Consider the following 18,548-nt stretch of genomic DNA (forward strand, 5'->3'; position numbering starts at 1 on the left):
CGGGGCGGAGTCCGCGGTGCACGCCGGGAAGGTGCCGCTCCTCCCAGGCTGCCCCGCGCGGGCCAGGCGGGCGGCCGCGGGGGAAGATGGCGGCGGGTGTCGGGCGTCTCTGAGGCACCGGGTGCAGCGGGGATGGAGCCTCCTGCGGCCCCGGGCCCCGAGCGGCTCTTCGACTCGCACCGGTGAGAGCCGCGGGTCCCTGAGGACGAGTGCGGCCCCCTCTGTGTTTCGCGGCGACGGGCCGTGGGCTCCCGGGGAAGGCCCGGGGTTTCAGGGTGTCCCGGGGGCGGCCCGCGCAGGAAGCTGGGCTGTTCCTGTGGGGAGGCCCCGGGTTTCCACTAGAGGAAGGGGTATCCCACGGAGCAACGTGGGGGAGGTCGTAGTGTCCCGCGGGGGGACCGGTGTGGTTCCAGGGTGTGTCTGGGAGGCCCGGGATGGGCTGGGCTTCTCCTTGTGGAGGCCTGGGACTTTATGCAGAGCGAAGGATGCGGGGTGGTCCCTGGGGAGGGCCCGGGTGGGCAGCGGGGGATCCAGTTGTTCCATATACGTCCCAGCCATGCTCAGGCTGTCTGTGCTGCTCTTTGGCCCTATAGGTTTCCGACTGATGGGTTTCTGCTTCTGGCCCTGCTGCTCTACGCACCTGTGGGGCTCTGCCTCCTCGTCCTGCGCCTCTTCATTGGTGTACATGTCTTTCTGGTCAGCTGCGCCCTGCCTGACAGTGTGCTGCGACGGTGCGTGAGCCCAGCTCTCCCCAGGGCACAGAGCTCCTGCTGTTGCCCTGGGTGGGGATGTGGTGTGCAGACAGTGCTGTGGGGCAGTGTGGGGCGGGAGGGCTGCCCTCACCTGTTTGAGGTCTTAGCCATGGAGGCTTGACTCATGCAGAGGTTTATGGGGAGCTGTCCTTTCAGGATTCCTTGTCCCCAGGACCCATGAAAGTACCTTCTCTGCCAAGACCAAAGTTGGCAATTGCCTCTTGAGTGCTTGAGGGTTGATCTGAAATACTTGGATTAGCTGGGTATCTTGCTAGGAATGTCTGTGGCTTGCTGCCCCATATTTCATGCGGCAGCTACAGCTTGACATGCAGCCTTTAGCCCCAACAGCAGTCCCCCAGCAATTCCTGTTCCAGACATCTGTCATATCATTTGCATTTTGTTCTGGTGTCTTTTGTCAAGTCATATGAATTTCCAAGTGTCTGTTCTGTTTGTTGGATGTGTAAGCCAGCAGTGGCTCAGACTGCAGGACTTGAAGAAACCACTTACCCCCACCAGGTTTATTGTACGTGTGATGTGTTCAGTGCTGGGCTTATTTGTGCGGCAAAGTGATCCCCGGCTTCGTGATGTCAATGTGAGGGTGTATATCGCCAACCACGTGACACAGTTCGATCACAATGTCATCAACCTTCTGACCTCATGTAATACGGTGAGTAACTTGGAGCCAAGCATGGCAGGTCTGGAAGCAGCTGTCTCCAAGAGAAGTGCACAGGGGGCTCTTTTATTATGTAGGTGTTGCCGTGGTCTTCTTCAGGTTTTATTTATTAACCCAGGATTGCACCAGCCTTGAGGTTTTTTTGTCTGGTTCAGTGTCACGCTCTTAGGCTCTGCATGAAAAAATGAAATGGCAAGCAGGAACAGTTATGTTACAGTGGGTATTGATTTTATTGGAAGAGAGTGGGCAGATCCTAGCATCCGTATCCTTTTTTCTGGCCTTTCAGAAGTGCTGTCAGAAGCAGGCTGGTTGTGGGGTTTTCCCCTGGCATTGGGTGCCACTTCTGTGTGTGTGGACAGCTGGCTGTGCTGCAGAGGTGTGCTGAGGGGAGCTGCACGGTGGGGTGGTGGTGCTCAGGTTTTTGTGCCGGGCTGGTGGTTTTGTAGCTTTCCCTGTACTCTTGTGAAATTCCTTATATGTGGAGTTCCTGAATCAGCAGACTCTGAATATGCCTGGGAGTGAGTTGGCTGGTCCTATATCCTGAGCAGCAGTGGGTTTGCTCCTTACCTGGAGAAAAGTAACTCTTGGCAGTAGTGTGTCCTTTGTCAAGTGTGTCAGCAACTACTAGAGAGAACACAGTTGTTGCCCAGGGCACTGGCAGACAGGGGACAGTCTGAACTGAAGATTAGTAATCAGAATCCTAGGGAATGGGGGCCAGGGGAGTTATTGAGGCCTGGCAGTACTATGTCCTCTGCTACTAGTGCTTTTAGCCTGCAGGTTGCTCCCTCAGCCCCTAGAGGCGTTTTTGGTAATAAGCAGGAACTTTTGTTTCCCGCTGTCATCTGGGAAAGTAGGCCTTGAGGGGAGGGGAGGACAGCTTTTCTTCCTTACTTACTCCTGTTTTCCCTTGCAGCCTGCGTTGAATGGTGCCCCTGGTTTCATCTGCTGGTCACGAGGATTCATGGAGCTGGGAGTAACAGGAAGCCGAGCAGAGCTGGTGGATTCGCTGAAGGCATATTCATCCCACAGAGGAAACCCACCGCTGCTGCTGTTCCCAGAGGAGGCTGCCACCAACGGCCGGGCTGGCTTGCTCCGTTTCAGGTACTAGGAATGAGTATTCCTGCGGTGGGGCTGTTTTTATTTTGTTTTATCTTTAGGATCATTCACTGCTGAATTTTTCCTTTTCAGCTCTTGGCCGTTCTCAATCTTGGATGTGGTACAGCCAGTTGCCCTACAAGTTCAGAGGCCTTTGATCACTGTGGTGAGTCAGGGACATAGGGCAAGGAGGAGTTGTGGAGGCATGTGCTGTGTGAGGGGCTTGGTGATGCCATTAATTCTGCTTCTGCTCTGAAGTCTGTGGGTAGTGCAGCCTGGCCTTGTGTCCTGTAACGCCATGGACTAGCTTCTCAGCACTAACACTGTTTTTTCAAGTGCCTTTCACAGAGAACTTCTGCTAAGTCAGTACTCTTTTAGTTACACTGGCAATTTTGATAAATGTTTTAGTGGCTCAGCTGCCTAGCAGTGTGCCCTCTGGCTTCCATGACCATAACACCACTGTGTCTCATCTCCTTTTCAAGTGCTTTGAAAGAGTAGTTCTAGTCGCCTTGGAGAGTGGCTAATGTGCCAAAGGTTACGCAAGGCTCTCTGGAGTAGGCTCTTGAACTCCTGCCTCCCAAATGCACAGATGTAACATGATGCAACATTAGCTTCAAAAAAGTGGCAAAGTTCATGATGATAATACTAGTGCTGCTAAACAGATTGCAATGAAACTGTTGTCAGCTTATTAACAGTGAGATTTTGTTGAATTTGTTATTTCTTGGTATGATTTATGGATCTAGTTGATTAAAAGACAGTTACATTTTATATTAATCTGACATTTTAGTTGATTCTCTATTGTCCCATCTTTTTAAGGTGGTATGGCACAGTGGATAGATTTATAGCCACTCACCAGTGGGTCACAAAATATGGCTGCCCATACTAAAACATCAGCATGCAGTTGTTTTTGAAGTGAGATTCTGTTAGGGATTAGTTCTTTTCCCAGTGCTATTTATTGCTTTTATTGATGCTGCAGATGACAGTATTGAGATCCCTGCTGGTAAAGTTCAGGTTGGTGAGTAATGAAGTTAAATTATTGATTGTGATCCAGTGAAGTACTGATAACTGCAAGTGAACGGCTGTTACTTCTAAGTCTAATGTGGTCTGTGGGTGCATAAGAAGAGGAGTGTCTGGCAGGGTAAGGAACACAGTGTTACCTGGACGTGCGCAATGATGAACACTGCTAAAATATTATGTGAAGCTTCGGTAATTCTGCTGCCAAGAAAGTGGGGCAGTAGTAGAATTCAAGGAGGCCTTAAGTATGATGTGGAATCCAGAGAGCAGCACTTAAAGGCACTCAACTTAATCAGCTTATCAGAGAAAAGGCAGAGAGATTGTTGTGGATAGCTGCTTGCATATTGGAGGAGAGGCTTAAGAATGGAGAATTCTTTTTCTTTCTGAGAAAGCACACAGCAGCAGTCTCCAGGTGCTGAGATGAAATGTTGGTGCTGCTCAAGTTCAGTTTTGGATTAAGATACAGTTTTCTAACAGTGAGGTTACTTTAAATTTTTGAATGACTGCCCCAGAGAACTGGGAGAGCTATCCCGTTCTGGACTGTTTGTAGTGAATGTCTTATGTTGTTATGGTTTTGGCTCCTCTGGTAACTTTTCACATTTCACAGAATTTGCATTTGTCTGTGCATCCCTGCCTTCATGAATGTTAGGGAGAACAGCATGCAGGTAACTGCAGATCTGTTTGAAGATACTGGTTACGGTTATACCTTGACTCACATTTTTACCTTCAGAGGTTGAGCAGGACTTTTTGCCCTTCATGCACAGTGACTAAGTAAATCCTGGCAGATTTCTTATGTAATTTTAAACCATCAGAAACTTCTGAGGACTGGGGATGCAATACTTTGAATGGTTTGATCAGTGCTTTACAGAAAGCTTTCATAGATGCTTATGTGACATATATAAGACACTAGGCCAAGCAAAATAGCACCAAATTTGGGTTTAAGAAAGAGTTTTCTCCACCTCCAGTTGGTGGAACCTTGAAGGAGGGTGTTGTTCTGTGCACAAGGCAGCATAACTGAAGTCTTGCTTTTGGCATCACTATAAGTATTTGATTTTAGGTTTTTTAGATCTGTTTATCCAGGAGATGAGGCTTCTTTACTGTTACCCTTGGTGGCTGTGGCTTCAGGGCTTTTCTCATTTATAGCACCTCTTTCCAGACCATGGAATAAACCAGGCATGAAGCCTGTCTTAGAATCATAGAATCATTTAGGTTGGAAAAGACCTTTACAATCATTGGGTCCAACTGTTCACCCAGCGCTGCATTTATTTGCTTCTGAGCATCAAGTATGAGAAAGCATGGGATTGTCCCTAAACATGTCCCTAAGCACCACATCTACAAAGCTTTTAAATACCTCCAGGAATACTCCACCACCTCCCTGGGCAGCCTATTCCAATGCTTGATAACCCTTTCGATGAAGAAATTTTTCCTGATAGCAAATCTAAACCTCTCTCAATGCGACTTGAGGCCGTTTCCTCTTGTCCCATCGCTTGTTACCTGGGAGAAGAGACTGACCCCCTACAGGGGGTACAGCTCCTTTCAGGTAGTTGCAGAGAGTGATAAGGTCTCCCCTGAGCTTCCTTTTCTCCAGGTTAAACACCCCAAATTCCCTCAGCCACTCAGACTTGTGCTCCAGACCCTTCCCCAGCTTTGTTGCCCTTCTCTGGACACACTGCAGCCCCTCAGTGTCTTGTCCTGTAACGAGGGCTCAAAACTGAACCCAGTATTTGAGATGCGGCCCCACCAGTGCCGAGTACAGGGTGACAATCCTTTCCCTAGTCCTGCTGGCCGCACTATTTCCGACACAAGCCAGAGTACTATTGGCCACCTGGGCACGCTGCTGGCTTGTGCTCAGCTGGCCGTCAGCCAGCCCCCCGAGACCCTTTCCTGCTGGGCAGCTTCCCAGCTGCTCTGTCCCTAGCCTGCAGTGCTGTGTATGGTTATTGTGACCCACAAGCAGGGCCCGGCCCTCAGCCTTGTTGAACCTCAGTTGGCCTTGTCCCATCGATCCAGCTTGTCTAGTTCCCTCTATAGGGCCTTCCTGCCCTCCAGCAGATCAACACTTCCTTCCTGAGGGTGTACTCGATCCCCTCATCCAGATCATTGATAAAGGTATTAAACAGCACTGGCCCCAGCATTGAGCGCTGGGGAACACCACTTGTGACCGGCTGCCAGCTGGAGTTAACTACATTCACCACCGCTCTTTGGGCTTGGCTATCCAGCTGGTTTTTACCAAGTTAAGAGTATGGCTGTTCAAGCCATGGTCAGCCAGTCTCTCCAGGAGAATGCTGTGGGAAATGGTGTCAAAGGCTTGGAGCCACACTGCTTTGGTCAAGGCTGAAGTCAGGTGTAAAAGAAGCCGAGGCAGCTACATTGCAAGCTGTAGATCTTGAGATGGTGTTCTCACAAGGTTGTGGGAAGTTTGGTTACTGCAGGATAAAAGTAACAACTACAAAAATCCTAGGAACAACGTCCATTCAGTAGCAAGTTCTTTAGAATCATTGAAAAGTGTAGGGTGGGAGGAGTCTCTGGAGGTCTTTACTTCAGCTTTCTGCTCACAGTCAAACTGGGTCCTGAATATGGTCCAGCTGTTCAGGGCTGTGTCCTGTTCAGAAGGATGGAGAGCCCACCACTTCAGGGTGGCTGTTCCAGTGCTTTCTGCTGGCAGGCATTGCAGTACTTCTCAGGGAAAAGGTTATTTGCTAATTTTTAGAAAAAAGGAAGAAAGACTTCACAGTGCAGCCTGTTTGGAAATGAAGAGAGAAAGCTTATGGGAGCTGGGACATTACAGGGGCTGTTCCCATCATAATAAGGGAGGATTGTTCATGATTCTAAGGGAGCATTAGTAGTAGGTCTTCAGGCATTTCCAGTCCTTTCTAAAGGTACAGTCTAGCAGAGAGTATGAGACTATTGAGGGAAAATCTTGCTGCCCTAGTGAGAGGAAAAAATGACTCAGAGCAGTGAAAACTTTGACTCTACATGTTGAAGAGTAATGAAGATGAATCTGCCCTGGGGCTTGCCCTCACTGTGTGCTGGATTTGCTGTTCCCTCTTTCCCAGTCCTCCACATCTCTCTGCCTGCGTATCTGTTACTCGCTGTCATGGCTCAGCTGCATTCTGCCCGCCTGCTTACCTGATGGAGACCTGACTAGCTCGTGTTTTGTGGGCCACGATCTCATTGTGCTCTCTTCCCCAGAGCGTGGCTGACTCCTCCTGGATTACAGAGCTGCTCTGGACCTTCTTTGTTCCCTTCACAATATATCAAGTAAGGTACTATCTCTCTCTCTCTCTTTCACTTGGGGCAGGATTTAGGATGGGCAGAGAGTCTGATGTTTTTGCTGTTGTAGTAAGAAATCTTTTGGTATGTGCTAATGCACACCCTCATTGTGGTATCTCGGCATGGCTTCGTTCAGTATTATTTGGTCCATGCCAGATCCAGCCTCTGGGCCAGCTTCAAGCAGCTTCTAAAGTGGAGAGGGCTCTTGTTGCTGTGTTGAGTTGGTGAAGGAGAGGAGTCTCTCAGGGCTCTTAATGTCAAGTTTGCCGGGTATATTTTTGAAGCTAGCTGCTCTGCTGTAACTCACCCCAGGGTTGCACGTGTCCCATGGGTGATTTCCAGCAGGCAGTTCAGTCCTCTAGCATCTGCCTCTTCCCTGCAATCCCCTGTGAATTGCAGAGGTAGTTCAGATGCCCGTCCAGGGCCCAAGTGAGCCCAGACTGGCTGAGTAGCTTCGGTGTAATAAGGGTTCACAGGCAGCAGAAGGGGCTTGGAGTCAAATGTAGGCGTTGGGGTATTTCAGCAAAGAAAAGCCTTGTGCTGTAGCCTTCCCTGGCCATATCTGGCTCCAGTCGGACCTTTTTCTGCTTTCACATAAATGGCAGTGGCTCCTCATTTGGGGCCTTCCTGGAAACTTCATTAGGAGATACTTTGCATGTTACATCTGAGTGCTAAAGAAGATTCAGCGAGCCAGTGTTGTCTCCTGAGCCATGCCTTGCCCTTAATTTTGCAAGCTAGTTTGAGGTTTGATGCTCATCTTGTGGGGAGAGATTTGGGGTGAGCAGGGAGAGATGAGGTGGGGATAGTACCGTTGCGCTATTGATCCCAGATGGGGCTGGCTCCTCCAGCAGCCCTTGAAGCAGTCAGCCCAGTGCTGTTGTCCCTATTCAGGTGGATGCCGTCTGTCCCCAGACGAGCTGAAGAACTGAGTGAGGATTTTGCGCTCCGAGTTCAGGAGGTAGGAGGATGATGTGGGAGGGGGATGTGTAGGACTGCTGCAATTTGGGATGGTCACAGAGGAGAATGGGGTGCAAGCAGAGTTGCAAAGGGCATTTCTGGATGGGTGTATCTGTATGATGGGAACTCTGGTCCATATTTATTGCCCCTTACTCAGTTTTTCCATGGCCTATTTGCTAACCCCCGTTCAGCCCTTCTGCCAGTTATGAAGGCTCTCCCCATCTAGTTAAAACTTTTTACTCCCTTTTTGTAATACCACAAATCAAACAAAGCAGTTGTTCCTCCACCTTTCCCATATGTGCTGGGTAGGTCATAGCTCCTGTACCAAAGATCCCGTTTTGGCAGGATGATATTGCCTACTCCTGGTCCTTCATGTGCTCCATGCAACACTGAAATGCATCACTGAGGCCCTGGAGAAATCAGTTCCCAGTCCTCTTCCCCTCGCCGTGGCTCCATGCAGGCCTGTACATCTGATACACTCCCCTGCAAGATGGGAATGCTTGGGTCATACATTGTGTCATGTACATGTGACTCTTCTCTGTATTTCTGCAGCTCTTGGCCATGGAGCTGGGTGTGGTATCCACACGGCTCACTGCAGCAGATAAAACTGAACACATGAAGAGGCTGAGACACACATCGCTTCTCCACTTTGCCCCAGGTGGGTGTCCTGGGTAGTGTCCTGACTACAAAACTGCCACTTAGGCTTTGCCTCTGGGGGTCTCAGTCTGATCTTGGTTACTCGTGCATGGAGGGAGAGGAGAAGGCATGTTTGACATCCTCCTGGGGAGCAGGGACTGCCTGTGTGCCCTAGGCTCGAGTTTGTAGCTAGCTGGCAGGGAGAGAACCACCACCCCGGAGCACAGACGTGATGGTCATGCGCAGGAAGTCCGGCTTTCTTATGGCACCAGTTCATACTAGAGAAAGTGGAGCTGCTGGAATGCAAAGGCTGTGCATCTTTAGGCCACCTTCTTGTGCCCACTGTTCTTTCTCTTGCAGCCTCGAGCCAGCCCCTGGCAGCCAGGCCCAGGATACCTTCCAGCCTGACTGGTGTTGCTCCTGAGGATGTGCGGATCATGGCAATGGCACAGCGGGTCAAGGAGGTGCTGCCTCATGTGCCTCTGGAGGTCATCAGGATAGACCTGGGTAAGTGGTGCCTGGGGTACTGGCAGGGATGCAGGATCACCTTCCATGCCAAGTCTCCCTGATACCTGAAAGCAGAAACCTCATCCCTGCTGCACTGTGGAGTGCAATGGCAGCAAAGATGTGAGCGTCCTGATGTTGCACCTCCCTCTCTAACAGACCCTCTTTGTCCCTACAGCCCAAACCAACTGTGTGGATACCACTATTGCCAACTTGCTGGAGGGGAGAGTACCCTTCTTTCCTGAAAGTAAGGAGGCTGGTACTGACCTGCCTGCCCCGTCTACCTCCCAGGCTGCAGCTGCTTCTGGTGTCCAGGGCTCCATAGCTGTGCCTTCTTCCAAGGTACTTTGGTGGTTGTGTTATCTCCTGTGGTCTGACTGCTCGCAGCCAGAGCATGATGGCCTGTGTTCAGGACTAGCCATGATGTCAGGGCAACGGAGACCGAATTGGCATGCTGCGTCCTTGCAGAGCCACTAAGGAGGTCTCCTGACCTTGTTTGACTGTCTCCTGGTGGCTCTTGTGCTTTCTGTTCCAGCCAGCTACAATGCAATTTGCAAAGTCCCCTGTGGAGCGGCACCTGTCCTTGCAGGAGCGGAAACGAGCGTTGTACGACTATGCCAGGAGGTAAGAGTCCACCCACAGCTCACCCTGTCAGTCCCCAGACCCCATCCCCAGCAGTAACCTGGACATGCCCCAAACAAGGGCCAGCCCTGGCTTTGTCTCATGTCCTCCTGTTCCTCTCATCTGGCCCAAGACACCAGGGCTGAGGCAGTGAACCATTGCTGAAGGAGGGAGGAGGCAGATGTTGGTCTGCTTCACCTCTTCCAAGCATGCAGCCCCTTGTCATTCCTGGGAAGTGCCCTGTCTCCTGAATTGCCACCAGGTTTCTGGTTTTGAGGACTAGGTGGGATAGATGCCAGAAACTCAGCTGCTGAGGAATAGAGCTTAGCAAAAAACCCCTCATTTGGTTCTTTGGCCTAGTGGAGTTGACTGATAGAAGCCATTGTGGGCCTACAGATTTCTTTGAAATTAGTATTGATGCTATGAAACACTCATTGTAGAAAGAAGCTTGTTGTTTGGCAACAGGGAGAGTGCATTAATCTTCCTCGGTGTAAAGGGAGAATTACAGAGAACAGGGAGTGAGTTTAACCTCTGTGCCTCGTTTTGATGAGGCAAATATTGGAACAAGTGTCCAATTCTGCTGGTGTCTGCAGCTGTTTTTTTAGGAAAGATAACAGAAATTTTAGAATTAGTTTGGAGGGAAAGTTAAGTCTGTTAAACTCAATGTACATGTGATGGCATGCTATATATAATTCTGGGTGAAGGAACCAGGTTCTGAAAGTCTGTGTAGTCTGACAGAAAAACAGAATAGTAACTAATGGCTAGAAGTTGTAGGCAGATGGACTTTACACAGGTAATGGGGTAGCTGTTTCTGAAGAGGAAATAGATTAATTAGTGGAGTAAGCTTCCGCAAGAAATGATGGCTTTTCGGTGGCTGGCTGTTTCCCCACTGAGCCTGCCTAAGTCCTTAGAAGACAGTAGAGATAATGGAGTGTTTGGCTCAGTCCAGCGTGAGAATAGGCCTGCTTGCTGCAAGATCGGGTCTCCACTCCGTAGGGTCTTGCTGTGAAGGGGAGAACGTGTCTGATGTCATGCTGAGGTGCTGCACTGAGCTTTGCTCCAGAGCACTCCAGGAGAAAATTGTGGAGGGTCAGGGATCAGTTAAACCTTTGAGATCCTGTGGCTTTTTGACACCACATCAGCTTCTCCCTGCTGCTGCAAGTAGGAAATGCCCATGGTTGGAGGTTGAAGCTAGGTGAATTCTAAGTGCCCCTTTCTGAAGGGCTACCCCTAGGTGACTCCGGGTAGGTCTGTCACCAATAATTTAAACTAAATGCATGTGTTTTTCTGAAAGATCATTTCAGTTTAGAGGAATTACATCTCAGAATAGTCCTATAGCTTAGAGAATGTTTGACTCTGTCTTCAGAGCTGTCCCCCAAACCTTTCACCATGAGCACAGAGATGGCTGAGGGCTCTTTCTGGGTCATATTGGGCATAGTCTGTTCAGCAGCAAAGAAAAGAGGGTGGAAATCCTTTACTGTGGATACCCTACCTGACTTTGTTGCTCTTCTACATGCTGATCTTTTATGTCCCTTTTCCGAGGCTCTTCTAACTTCTGGTTGTAGAGTAGTGATGCCTATACTTCCCTGAGAGGAGGGATGTGGAAGGGCAATTGCACCCCTCGCCTTTCTGTCTTGAGTTCTGAGTGACAGCGGCAACCTCTGTCACTTGGCCGTTTCAGCCTCAGAGAAGGTTCGCAGCTCAAGGCTTGTGGGATGTTTTGTTTTCATATAGCCCTCTGCCCAGGCTGCTGAAAGGACAGGCGATTTGCAGCAAGGTGTGGCTGTTTGTGGGGGAGGATTTTAAGTTTTGAGCACGGTGTGTTGCCCAGGTAGCCAGTGTTCAATGGCAGCCTGCGCAGGATGTGGCAGAAGCGGGGTGTCTCAGTTCAGGGTGGTGGTCGCAGTAGTCTGGTGGTCTTGCAGTGTCACCTCTCCCTGCTCCCAGGTGGAGCCTGTCTTTGACCTGGCACCTTTCCCGCCTCTGGGGCCTGGAGTGTTGTGCGTACACGTCCCGGTTTCAGATGGGATTGAGTTAGTTGTGTCTTGGTAACGCACAATCTCATCCAAATGAGGTGTGAGGCTTAGCTTCCGTGGTCCCACTTGGGGACAGTGACACATTTCCCGTGTGCTTTTTAGCTTTCCTAAGTGGAATGCTTTGGGTGCTGGCTGGTACCGTACCTGTCACACGTTGCGTGGCTGGGGCTTTGCTGGTGGGGTGGCTTGGGAGAACCGTTGCATCCGGAAGGCTTGGCGGGGGAGCCCCTGTCCCGGGCGCTGGGCAGTGGCCGGCTCCGGGCCCGCAGCCGCGGCTGGCGGTCTCGGGCAGCCTCCCGGGCCTGGCCTGTGCTCGGCGCTACTGACTTGGGCTTGTCCCCAGCAGCGACTGGTGGCTTTCTGGAGCGGCGCGTTCTGCCTGCCGGGGTCACGCCCGGTCTCTTGGGCTCTAGGCCAGCGAGGAACGACAACGCCGGGGTCTGGGGAGGGTCCCGGCCCGGCTGCCGGGGCGGGCCCCCGCCGCACACCCCCGGAGTGGGGAGTGGAGTGCGCGCCCCCGCCCCGGCGGGGCTCCCTCCCCGCCCCTGCCCCCGCCCGGGCGGCCGCGGGGCGGCCCGGGCCTGACGGCGCTTTCCCCCGCAGGAGGTTCGCGGAGAAGCACGGCGCGGCGCGGCCCGGCGGCAGCCCCTGAGCGGGCCCGGCCCCGCCCCCTGCGGCCGGCCCGGGCGCCCCCCGGCGGCGGAAATAAACGGCGGCAGCGTCTGGCGCGGCTCGGCTCTGCGGGCAGCGGGGGGCGGTGCCGGGGCGGGCACCGGGGCGGGGGGGGGGCAGGGCCAGCCCGGCTCCGTGCGGATCCGCACGCTCCGCGGCCGCCGCCCGCTCGCTCGCCGCACGTAGGCGCCGCTTAAAGGGGCAACGCGGCGGGCCCGGCGCCTCCCGTGCCGGGCGGGCTGCGGCCGGCGGCGACGCCACCGGGGCGGGGCTGGCGGGGCGGGGGCGGGTGCGGGACTTGGCCGGCGCTCCCGCCTCGCCGCGGGCCCCCGAGGACGCGGCCGGTGCCCTTTTAAGAGACGGGCCGCCGGTGCCGGCGGTTTTATTTACATGGGGGCTCGCGGGGCGTCACGTGACCGGCAGGGCGGCGGGGGCTGAGCGCGGCGGCACCCGCGGGGCCATGGCGTGCGCCGGAGACGACGGTCCGTGGGGCGGTGGGAGCTGCGGGTGGGCTGGCCTGCACCGGGAGGCCGGGTCCGGGGCGGGGGGCACATGGGTCCCGGGCGGGCCGGCGTGCGCGGGGGAGCCGGGCCAACGGGGATCCCGCGTGGGCTGGCGGGCGCCGGGGGCTGGGGGTCAGGGGGTACCCCGGGAGTCCCGAGCGGGCTTGAGGTGCGCCGGGGAGCGGGGGCGGGGGCGAGCCCAGGCGGGAGTCCCGGGTGGGCTGGGGCGCGCCGGGGGGTCCGGGGCGGGGGGAGCCCGGAGCTCACGGGTGGGGGCTGGGGTACGCTGCAGGGGCCGATTCCGTGGGGGTCCTACGTGGGCTGATGGGCACCGGGGCAAGGTTGGATCGGGGGGGGGTTGATGGGGGCCGGGACAGGGCTGGATCGGGGGGGGTGGGGTGGGTGGGAGTCGCTGGGGAGTGTGACACGCTGAGGAGCAGCCCTGGGTGGGGAGGGGCGCCCAGGACGTCCCGGGTCAGAGACCACACTCGGTGGTCCCGGGGCAGCGGTGTGGGGAGCACCTGGGCCAGGCCAAAGCGGGAGCCAAGGAGGCAGAGCGGGTGGGCGGCCAGGCTGGTGCTGGGCTGACGGCCCCTCCAGGCTCCTGGGTGGAGCTGCGGTGTGGCCCAGGGTGCCCCGAGCCTGGGCCCTCGCGGTTCTCCTCCTGCCACGCCGACATAGAGCAGATGCTGCTGGAGGCCCAGCTGGAGACGGAGAGTGGTGACTGGTGAGCGCTGAGCGGGAACCCGGGCCCCTGGAGCCCTGCCTGGCTAGGGCGGGTGGTGCAGGCTTGCTGACCGACGGGGTTGTGTTTGCAGTGCCATGCTCATGCTGGGCTCCCCAGCCTGGGATGACAACGGAGCCAGCCAGGCGAGTGAGCAGCCTGGGAAGAGTGAGCTGCTCCCTTCCTGCAGCCAGCCCCAGCCGGGCTGCCCCCACCCCCGACAGGTAAGAATGCTGCCCCCTCCATGCTGCGCCCTGAGGGCTGTGCCAGCTGTGCCCCTGATCTAACCTGCCCCACACCCCCTTTTAGCGGGATGTGCCAGAGGAAGCCGAGCGGAGGGAGCGACGCCTGCCTGCATCCCTTGGCTGGACCTGTGCCCACCACCCTCAGCATCTGTCTCCAAAGTAAGGCCCGTGCCACCCGCTCTCTGCCCTTGCTGTCTGCCTCTGTGCCACTGCCCTGCTGCCTCCATCCCCTCCTGCTGTACTCTGCCCTCTTCCCTCATGCCCCCTTTAACCATGCATTTTTCCCAGGGAGTTTGCCTTTGTGTGCTCCCCCCAGCCAGTGCTGTGGAGCCTGCAGGGAGGTGCAGTGGGGAGAAAGAAGAGACTTTTCAGTTCAGAGCTGCTGCTGCTCTTCATCCCCTCGCTGCTGCTCAGCCACGTGCTGACCTTGGGACTGGGGTGAGTTTCTGACGGGCCTGACCTGTGCTGCCAAGTGGTCTTGGCCAGAACCGACCCCTTGGGCACAGGCAGGGTGAGCCCCATGCTGCTGGGTGGCTGTGCAGTCTGGGGCTGTCCCGGGGGCCTCTGGCTGCCCCGACGCAGGGGGCTGTCCCTGTGGGGTGTGGGGGGGTGCTTCTGAATTTGGACTGCTTGCCCTTGGGTGCTGTTCTGCACCACTTCTCCCAGAAGCCACAGCCCCTCTCCATGGCTGCTGCCTGCTCCCCTCACTGCTGGCTCGCTGAGGCCTGGCAGGCTGTCCCCACGCGGGTGCCTTACCATCGCTCTCTTCAACCCAGGATCTACATTGGGAAGCGGCTGGCAGCCTCCTCAGCAAACCCGCTGTGAAGAATGGGGCTCAGCGAGAGATGGGTGGCTCCACTGCCCCTTGCCTCCGCTCAGTGCGTGGAGGGAGCCCAGGCACCAGTGCAGCCCAGCTGCTCCCAGACTTCGTGTTTGCGGCACGAGGCGCCGTCTCCCCTTGTCCCTTCTTTAGGCCCAGCCTAGGGAGCTGACGCTACTCTCCCTCGTAGACAGGAACCCACCGATGGCAGCTCCCAGCTGCAGGCAGCCCCTGCCCTCCCCATCCCTTGGTTACGGGTCCAGGTTCCTCCTCTTTAACACAAGACTGTAAATACAACTCCTGAGCCTGCAACACTACGTGCGAATAAAGAGCCCTGTGCCAGCTTGGGAGGCAGAGCAGCATCCTGACAGTCACCGTGCCAGACCTGGCCCAGCCTGGCCAGGGGAGAGCAAGCCTGCTCCCCAGCCGTGTTGGGGTCCCGTGGGCTTTCCCTGCAGAAGAACAAGTGTGTGCACTGTGGGGTGCTGGGGCATGGTGCTGGGGTGGTGCCTGGCTGCGAGGGGCACCTGCTTGGGCTGTGCGTGAATAGGAGTGCGCGCTGGGGCTGATACAGGGGTTTCAGCCCCACTGCAGGGTGTCTGGCTGAGGCGTTAGTCCTTTATTAGTGGGCCGTGGCCTGCTGCAGCGGGGAGGCAGGGCCAGGGCCCAGCGTGGCTAGCCGAGGCAGCAGCACCAGGCTGGCGCAGGCAGGGCTGTGAGGGCAGATACCAGCAGGAGAGCTGGCGCTGCGGAGCATGACGCTGCCCAGGCCCGCTGGCAGGCCTGGCTGGCTCCCGTGTGGTCACAGTGCCTGCGCCACCGGTGTTTGTCCCAGTGCTGCAGGATGGAGGGGGTGGCTGAGTGACTGGAGCAGCCCTGGGGGAAAGGAGGGGAGGGGAGGGAAGAGCTCGGCAGATGCTGCTGGGACAGTGGCCTGTTGCCTTGTGTGTGGTGTGGTCTGGGGGGGGGGGGGGGGGCGGGGAGGAAGGTCCTCTTCACCACAGTGCAGCCGCACTGCTGGAGGGGCTGCGTGGGTGGGAGCTCCGCACAGCTCTGCCTGGGAGAGACGTCCTGGCACAGGCTGGCACCTGGCTGCTCCACTCAGCGGGAAGGTGAGCCCGGCCTGGCGGCTGATGCAGAGCAGTGGGCCAAGGAAGTGTCTGGGGGACAGGTGCACCCCGGCCCAGGTGGGCACCTGGAGGGTGGGAATAGCCAGACCTGGCAGGACACAGGCTGGGGGTGCCCTGTGCCACCCTGGGTACGAGGGCACACGGGGAGTCCCCTGGCTGTGCAGGATGCTTCTGGTGTAAATACTGCAAGAGACGTGGGCGAGGGGTGGTCCAGCAGTTGAGAACCAGGCAGGGCAGTGCACGCAGCAGCCAGGCGGGAGCAGGGGCACCCTGGGCATCTCCATCCCGTGGGCAGGGGCGGCCACGGGCTCAGAGCTGTGACATTCTCTTGGACTTTGGTGGCGGAGGCGGCGGCAACTTCAGGCCTTTTCCTTCTGCCGTCGGCGATGTGGATGCCTGCGAGCAGAGGGCAGTTAGCGAGGGGGCAGCGGGGGGGGGGCGGGGGCCGGGGCCCGGGGCCAGGCGGTACCTTTCCTCCAGCTGCGCTGTCGCTCTGCTCCAGGAACGCCTCGTACACGGTGGGGCTGATCTTGTGGGGCAGCGGCAGGACCTTGCTGGCACTCTTCACGCGGCCGCCGAAGCCGGTGGGAGATAGGGAAAGCCCTGCGCAGGCAGGGGAGGGGGCTGGGCGGGTGGGGCAGCCTGGGGGGGGTCCCAGGCTGCCAGGGCCAGCACTTGTGCCTGCGGGAGCACGGCTGCGCTTTCGGTACCCAGTGCTCCCCGCCTGCTCCCAGCTGAAAGATGTGCCTGTGCCATTGTGGAAATGGGGCAGGGGGCTGAGGGCACCTGTGCTGGGGTGCAGAGCTGGGGCTGCTGCTACCTGCACTGCTGGCGTGGGGGCACAGCCCTGCTCACGGATACGAGGGTTGGATGCTGCTGGGGGTGTAGGGGCTAGGGAAAGTCCCCCCCACTACCATGCTAGGGACCAGGGAGGGTGCTGGAAAGGCACCCTGAGCCAGCAGCCGTGGTGGGGAGTACCTGCAGTGCTGGGCTGAGCACCAGCAGCATCTCGGCTTGGTGGGGGCTGTTTCCCATGGGAGCTGCCCAGGCTGCTCTCGCTCATGTTGTGGGAGAGTCTCCTCTTCTCATCCTGGGGCACAGAGGGGAGGCTCAGTGCCTCACAGGGGGCAGGCTGCACCACAGCGCCCGTAGCCCCAGGAACACAGCAGCCTCTGGCAGGCTGTGATGCTCCTGCAGCACCCTGCCCACAGCACCGGTCTCTAGCCTTGTGCCCTGCCAGCCTCCACTCCTACCATCAGCTGGCTGTGCCCTACAGTGGGGGCTGCCACCAGCCCCACAAGGGGTCCTGTCCATCCTGGGGCCTGGTACTGCTACCGGGGCCAGGGTCTCCAGGTGCAGCAGAATGCCTGGGGGGGAGCACAAGGGGGGCCCTGGAGTGGAGAGGAGGCACCAGGGCTGTGCTGAACATCACCTTGGGCTCTGGCAGCTCCGAGATGGACTGGCACAGGTCCTGCCGCCGGTACCCGAAGAAGGTGCTGGAGCGGTTCTCCTTACGCTCACTCCTGCGGTCCTCGCTCTCGGAGGTGCGAGGGGCAGGCTTTGGGGTCGAGGGTACCTCCATGCTGTGGAGTAACTGCAGCTGGTGAGGGAGGGTCAGGGACATGGGGAGCTGGGCTACACCATGGGCTAGCCAGACCATGGCCAAGAGTGACCACCCTCAGCAGCGGATGCTTAGAGCAGGGTGAAACCAGCAAGACAAGCATGGATGGCTCAAGTGACCGCAGTGTCCAGGTGAGCCTGGGGCTGCACATCGAGTGTCTCTGCTCTCTGCCATCCTCCCCAGGGTCAGAGCCACCATGGTGGCATGGCAGGACAGATCCCTGGGATGCAGCTTGGCCTAAAGGGAAACTGGGAGGGCAGTGGGCTGGGGAGGTGGGAGAGAAGCATCTGGAGCAGAGGACAGTGAGGATAGCTCCGTGGTAAAAAGCCAGCAGGGAGGGGTGAGGGCAGTGAGAGGGGGTGGCTTGGGGCCAACACGCCCCACCACAGCACTTGCCTGTCTCCAGCATGGCTCAGCTGGTCCCAGTCAGGTCCCCAGGCCATGGACCGGGGTCGTCCACTCCGCTGGGCCTCAAAGCAGACCTGAGAGCACAAGGAGCCTGAGAGCGCAGGAGGGATGAGAGTGCAGAGCCTCTCCTCTCCTTCCTCCAGCTCAGGCAGGGGCAGCACTGCCCTCGCTGCCTGGTGCTGGATTTGTGCCAGTACTGGTCCCCCCACAGCAGTGCCATCCTCTCACCCAGAGCAGGCGGAGACCCCGAGGTCACCCATGCACAGTGTGTCGCTGCTGCAGCTGCAGCCCCATCAAGCTGTTCCTTCCTGCCCCAGACCTGCACTACCTTGTCCAGTGTCATCCCCTGGGTGCCATGCACCACCCTGAAAGCCGTGGCTGGGCCTGCACCCTGCTTACCACCTTGGCACTCACCATCTCCCGCACCCCATACTGGTTCTCCACCTTGGCCCGCAGCTGCACGAAGCACTGCTCCATGCGCTCATGGAAGGGCCGCAGGTCCTCTGTCACCTTCCGCCCATGGATCCGGATCCCCTCTGCCAGCAGTGGGGTCTGCGGGAGAACAGGGACGGGTCTGCCTGGGCTGTGGGGCTCCCCTGGGACAGGGATGCTGGGCACTTGGTGGCCCGGGGCAGCTGTCCCCTCTGGCTGCTGGAGGGATGCTGCAAACTGTACCTGCCAGGCGATCAGGTCCTTCAGCTTCTCGATGTTCCTCTCGTCCTCAGGGTGCTCCTGCAGATAGGACTCCTGGAAAAAAGCCTGCAATGCCCCCCCCCCCCCCAAGTCCCGCTGATGGTCTGGCTCGGCTCCGTGTAGGCAGGGGACAGCACTAAGCAGTACCAGTGCTTGCGGTCACCAGCCCCG

The 18,548-nt window shown here is 57.0% G+C and overlaps 3 protein-coding genes across 7 annotated transcripts in view; 2 read left to right on the forward strand and 1 right to left on the reverse strand.

Moving 5' to 3' along the window:
* The first annotated feature begins 27 nt into the window (after window positions 1–27).
* AUP1 (AUP1 lipid droplet regulating VLDL assembly factor) lies at window positions 28–12,284 on the forward strand. 2 transcript variants are annotated; one of them, XM_055797448.1, is made up of 12 exons: window positions 28–182; window positions 594–731; window positions 1,269–1,419; window positions 2,339–2,526; window positions 2,614–2,686; window positions 6,727–6,800; window positions 7,699–7,765; window positions 8,317–8,422; window positions 8,761–8,907; window positions 9,083–9,246; window positions 9,440–9,528; window positions 12,165–12,284. In XM_055797448.1, exons 1-12 carry the CDS (start codon window positions 133–135, stop codon window positions 12,211–12,213), a joined length of 1,296 nt encoding a protein of 431 aa, XP_055653423.1. In that variant the 5' UTR covers window positions 28–132; the 3' UTR covers window positions 12,214–12,284. The 2 variants fall into 2 exon arrangements, with proteins under 2 accessions (XP_055653423.1, XP_055653424.1); XM_055797449.1 differs by lacking the exon at window positions 7,699–7,765 and having other exon boundaries at window positions 6,727–6,795.
* A 63-nt stretch (window positions 12,285–12,347) lies between these two features.
* LOC106112640 (BCL2/adenovirus E1B 19 kDa protein-interacting protein 3-like) lies at window positions 12,348–14,881 on the forward strand. 2 transcript variants are annotated; one of them, XM_055797452.1, is made up of 6 exons: window positions 12,348–12,715; window positions 13,337–13,463; window positions 13,555–13,684; window positions 13,770–13,864; window positions 14,022–14,143; window positions 14,482–14,499. In XM_055797452.1, exons 1-5 carry the CDS (start codon window positions 12,694–12,696, stop codon window positions 14,128–14,130), a joined length of 483 nt encoding a protein of 160 aa, XP_055653427.1. In that variant the 5' UTR covers window positions 12,348–12,693; the 3' UTR covers window positions 14,131–14,143; window positions 14,482–14,499. The 2 variants fall into 2 exon arrangements, with proteins under 2 accessions (XP_055653427.1, XP_055653426.1); XM_055797451.1 differs by having other exon boundaries at window positions 12,363–12,715; window positions 13,994–14,143; window positions 14,482–14,881.
* A 242-nt stretch (window positions 14,882–15,123) lies between these two features.
* LOC101911287 (dedicator of cytokinesis protein 2-like) overlaps window positions 15,124–18,548 on the reverse strand; it is a 79,596-nt gene continuing 76,171 nt past the window's right edge. For all 3 annotated transcript variants that reach the window (XM_055797434.1, XM_055797433.1, XM_055797435.1), the window contains 7 exons: window positions 18,360–18,443; window positions 18,099–18,236; window positions 17,673–17,758; window positions 17,088–17,238; window positions 16,634–16,745; window positions 16,125–16,258; window positions 15,124–16,051 (listed from right to left, as the gene is read on the reverse strand). In XM_055797434.1, the coding sequence (XP_055653409.1) occupies window positions 15,965–16,051; window positions 16,125–16,258; window positions 16,634–16,745; window positions 17,088–17,238; window positions 17,673–17,758; window positions 18,099–18,236; window positions 18,360–18,443 (792 nt within the window). In that variant the 3' untranslated portion in view covers window positions 15,124–15,964. The remainder of the gene's footprint in view (window positions 16,052–16,124; window positions 16,259–16,633; window positions 16,746–17,087; window positions 17,239–17,672; window positions 17,759–18,098; window positions 18,237–18,359; window positions 18,444–18,548) is intronic.

Source organism: Falco peregrinus, chromosome 2, assembly GCF_023634155.1.
Source record: "Falco peregrinus isolate bFalPer1 chromosome 2, bFalPer1.pri, whole genome shotgun sequence".
Taxonomy (NCBI): Eukaryota; Metazoa; Chordata; class Aves; order Falconiformes; family Falconidae; genus Falco; species Falco peregrinus.

Excerpts from the sequence above, each read along its gene's own strand:
- AUP1 (XM_055797448.1), top strand. The coding sequence starts at position 133 with ATGGAGCCTCCTGCGGCCCCGGGCCCCGAGCGGCTCTTCGACTCGCAC. Across the intron at positions 2,527-2,613 it reads GCTGGCTTGCTCCGTTTCAG|CTCTTGGCCGTTCTCAATCT; the intron begins GTACTAGGAATG and ends TTTCCTTTTCAG. Across the intron at positions 7,766-8,316 it reads TTGCGCTCCGAGTTCAGGAG|CTCTTGGCCATGGAGCTGGG; the intron begins GTAGGAGGATGA and ends GTATTTCTGCAG.
- LOC106112640 (XM_055797451.1), top strand. The coding sequence starts at position 12,694 with ATGGCGTGCGCCGGAGACGACG. Across the intron at positions 13,464-13,554 it reads GAGACGGAGAGTGGTGACTG|TGCCATGCTCATGCTGGGCT; the intron begins GTGAGCGCTGAG and ends TTGTGTTTGCAG. Across the intron at positions 14,144-14,481 it reads GTGCTGACCTTGGGACTGGG|GATCTACATTGGGAAGCGGC; the intron begins GTGAGTTTCTGA and ends TCTTCAACCCAG.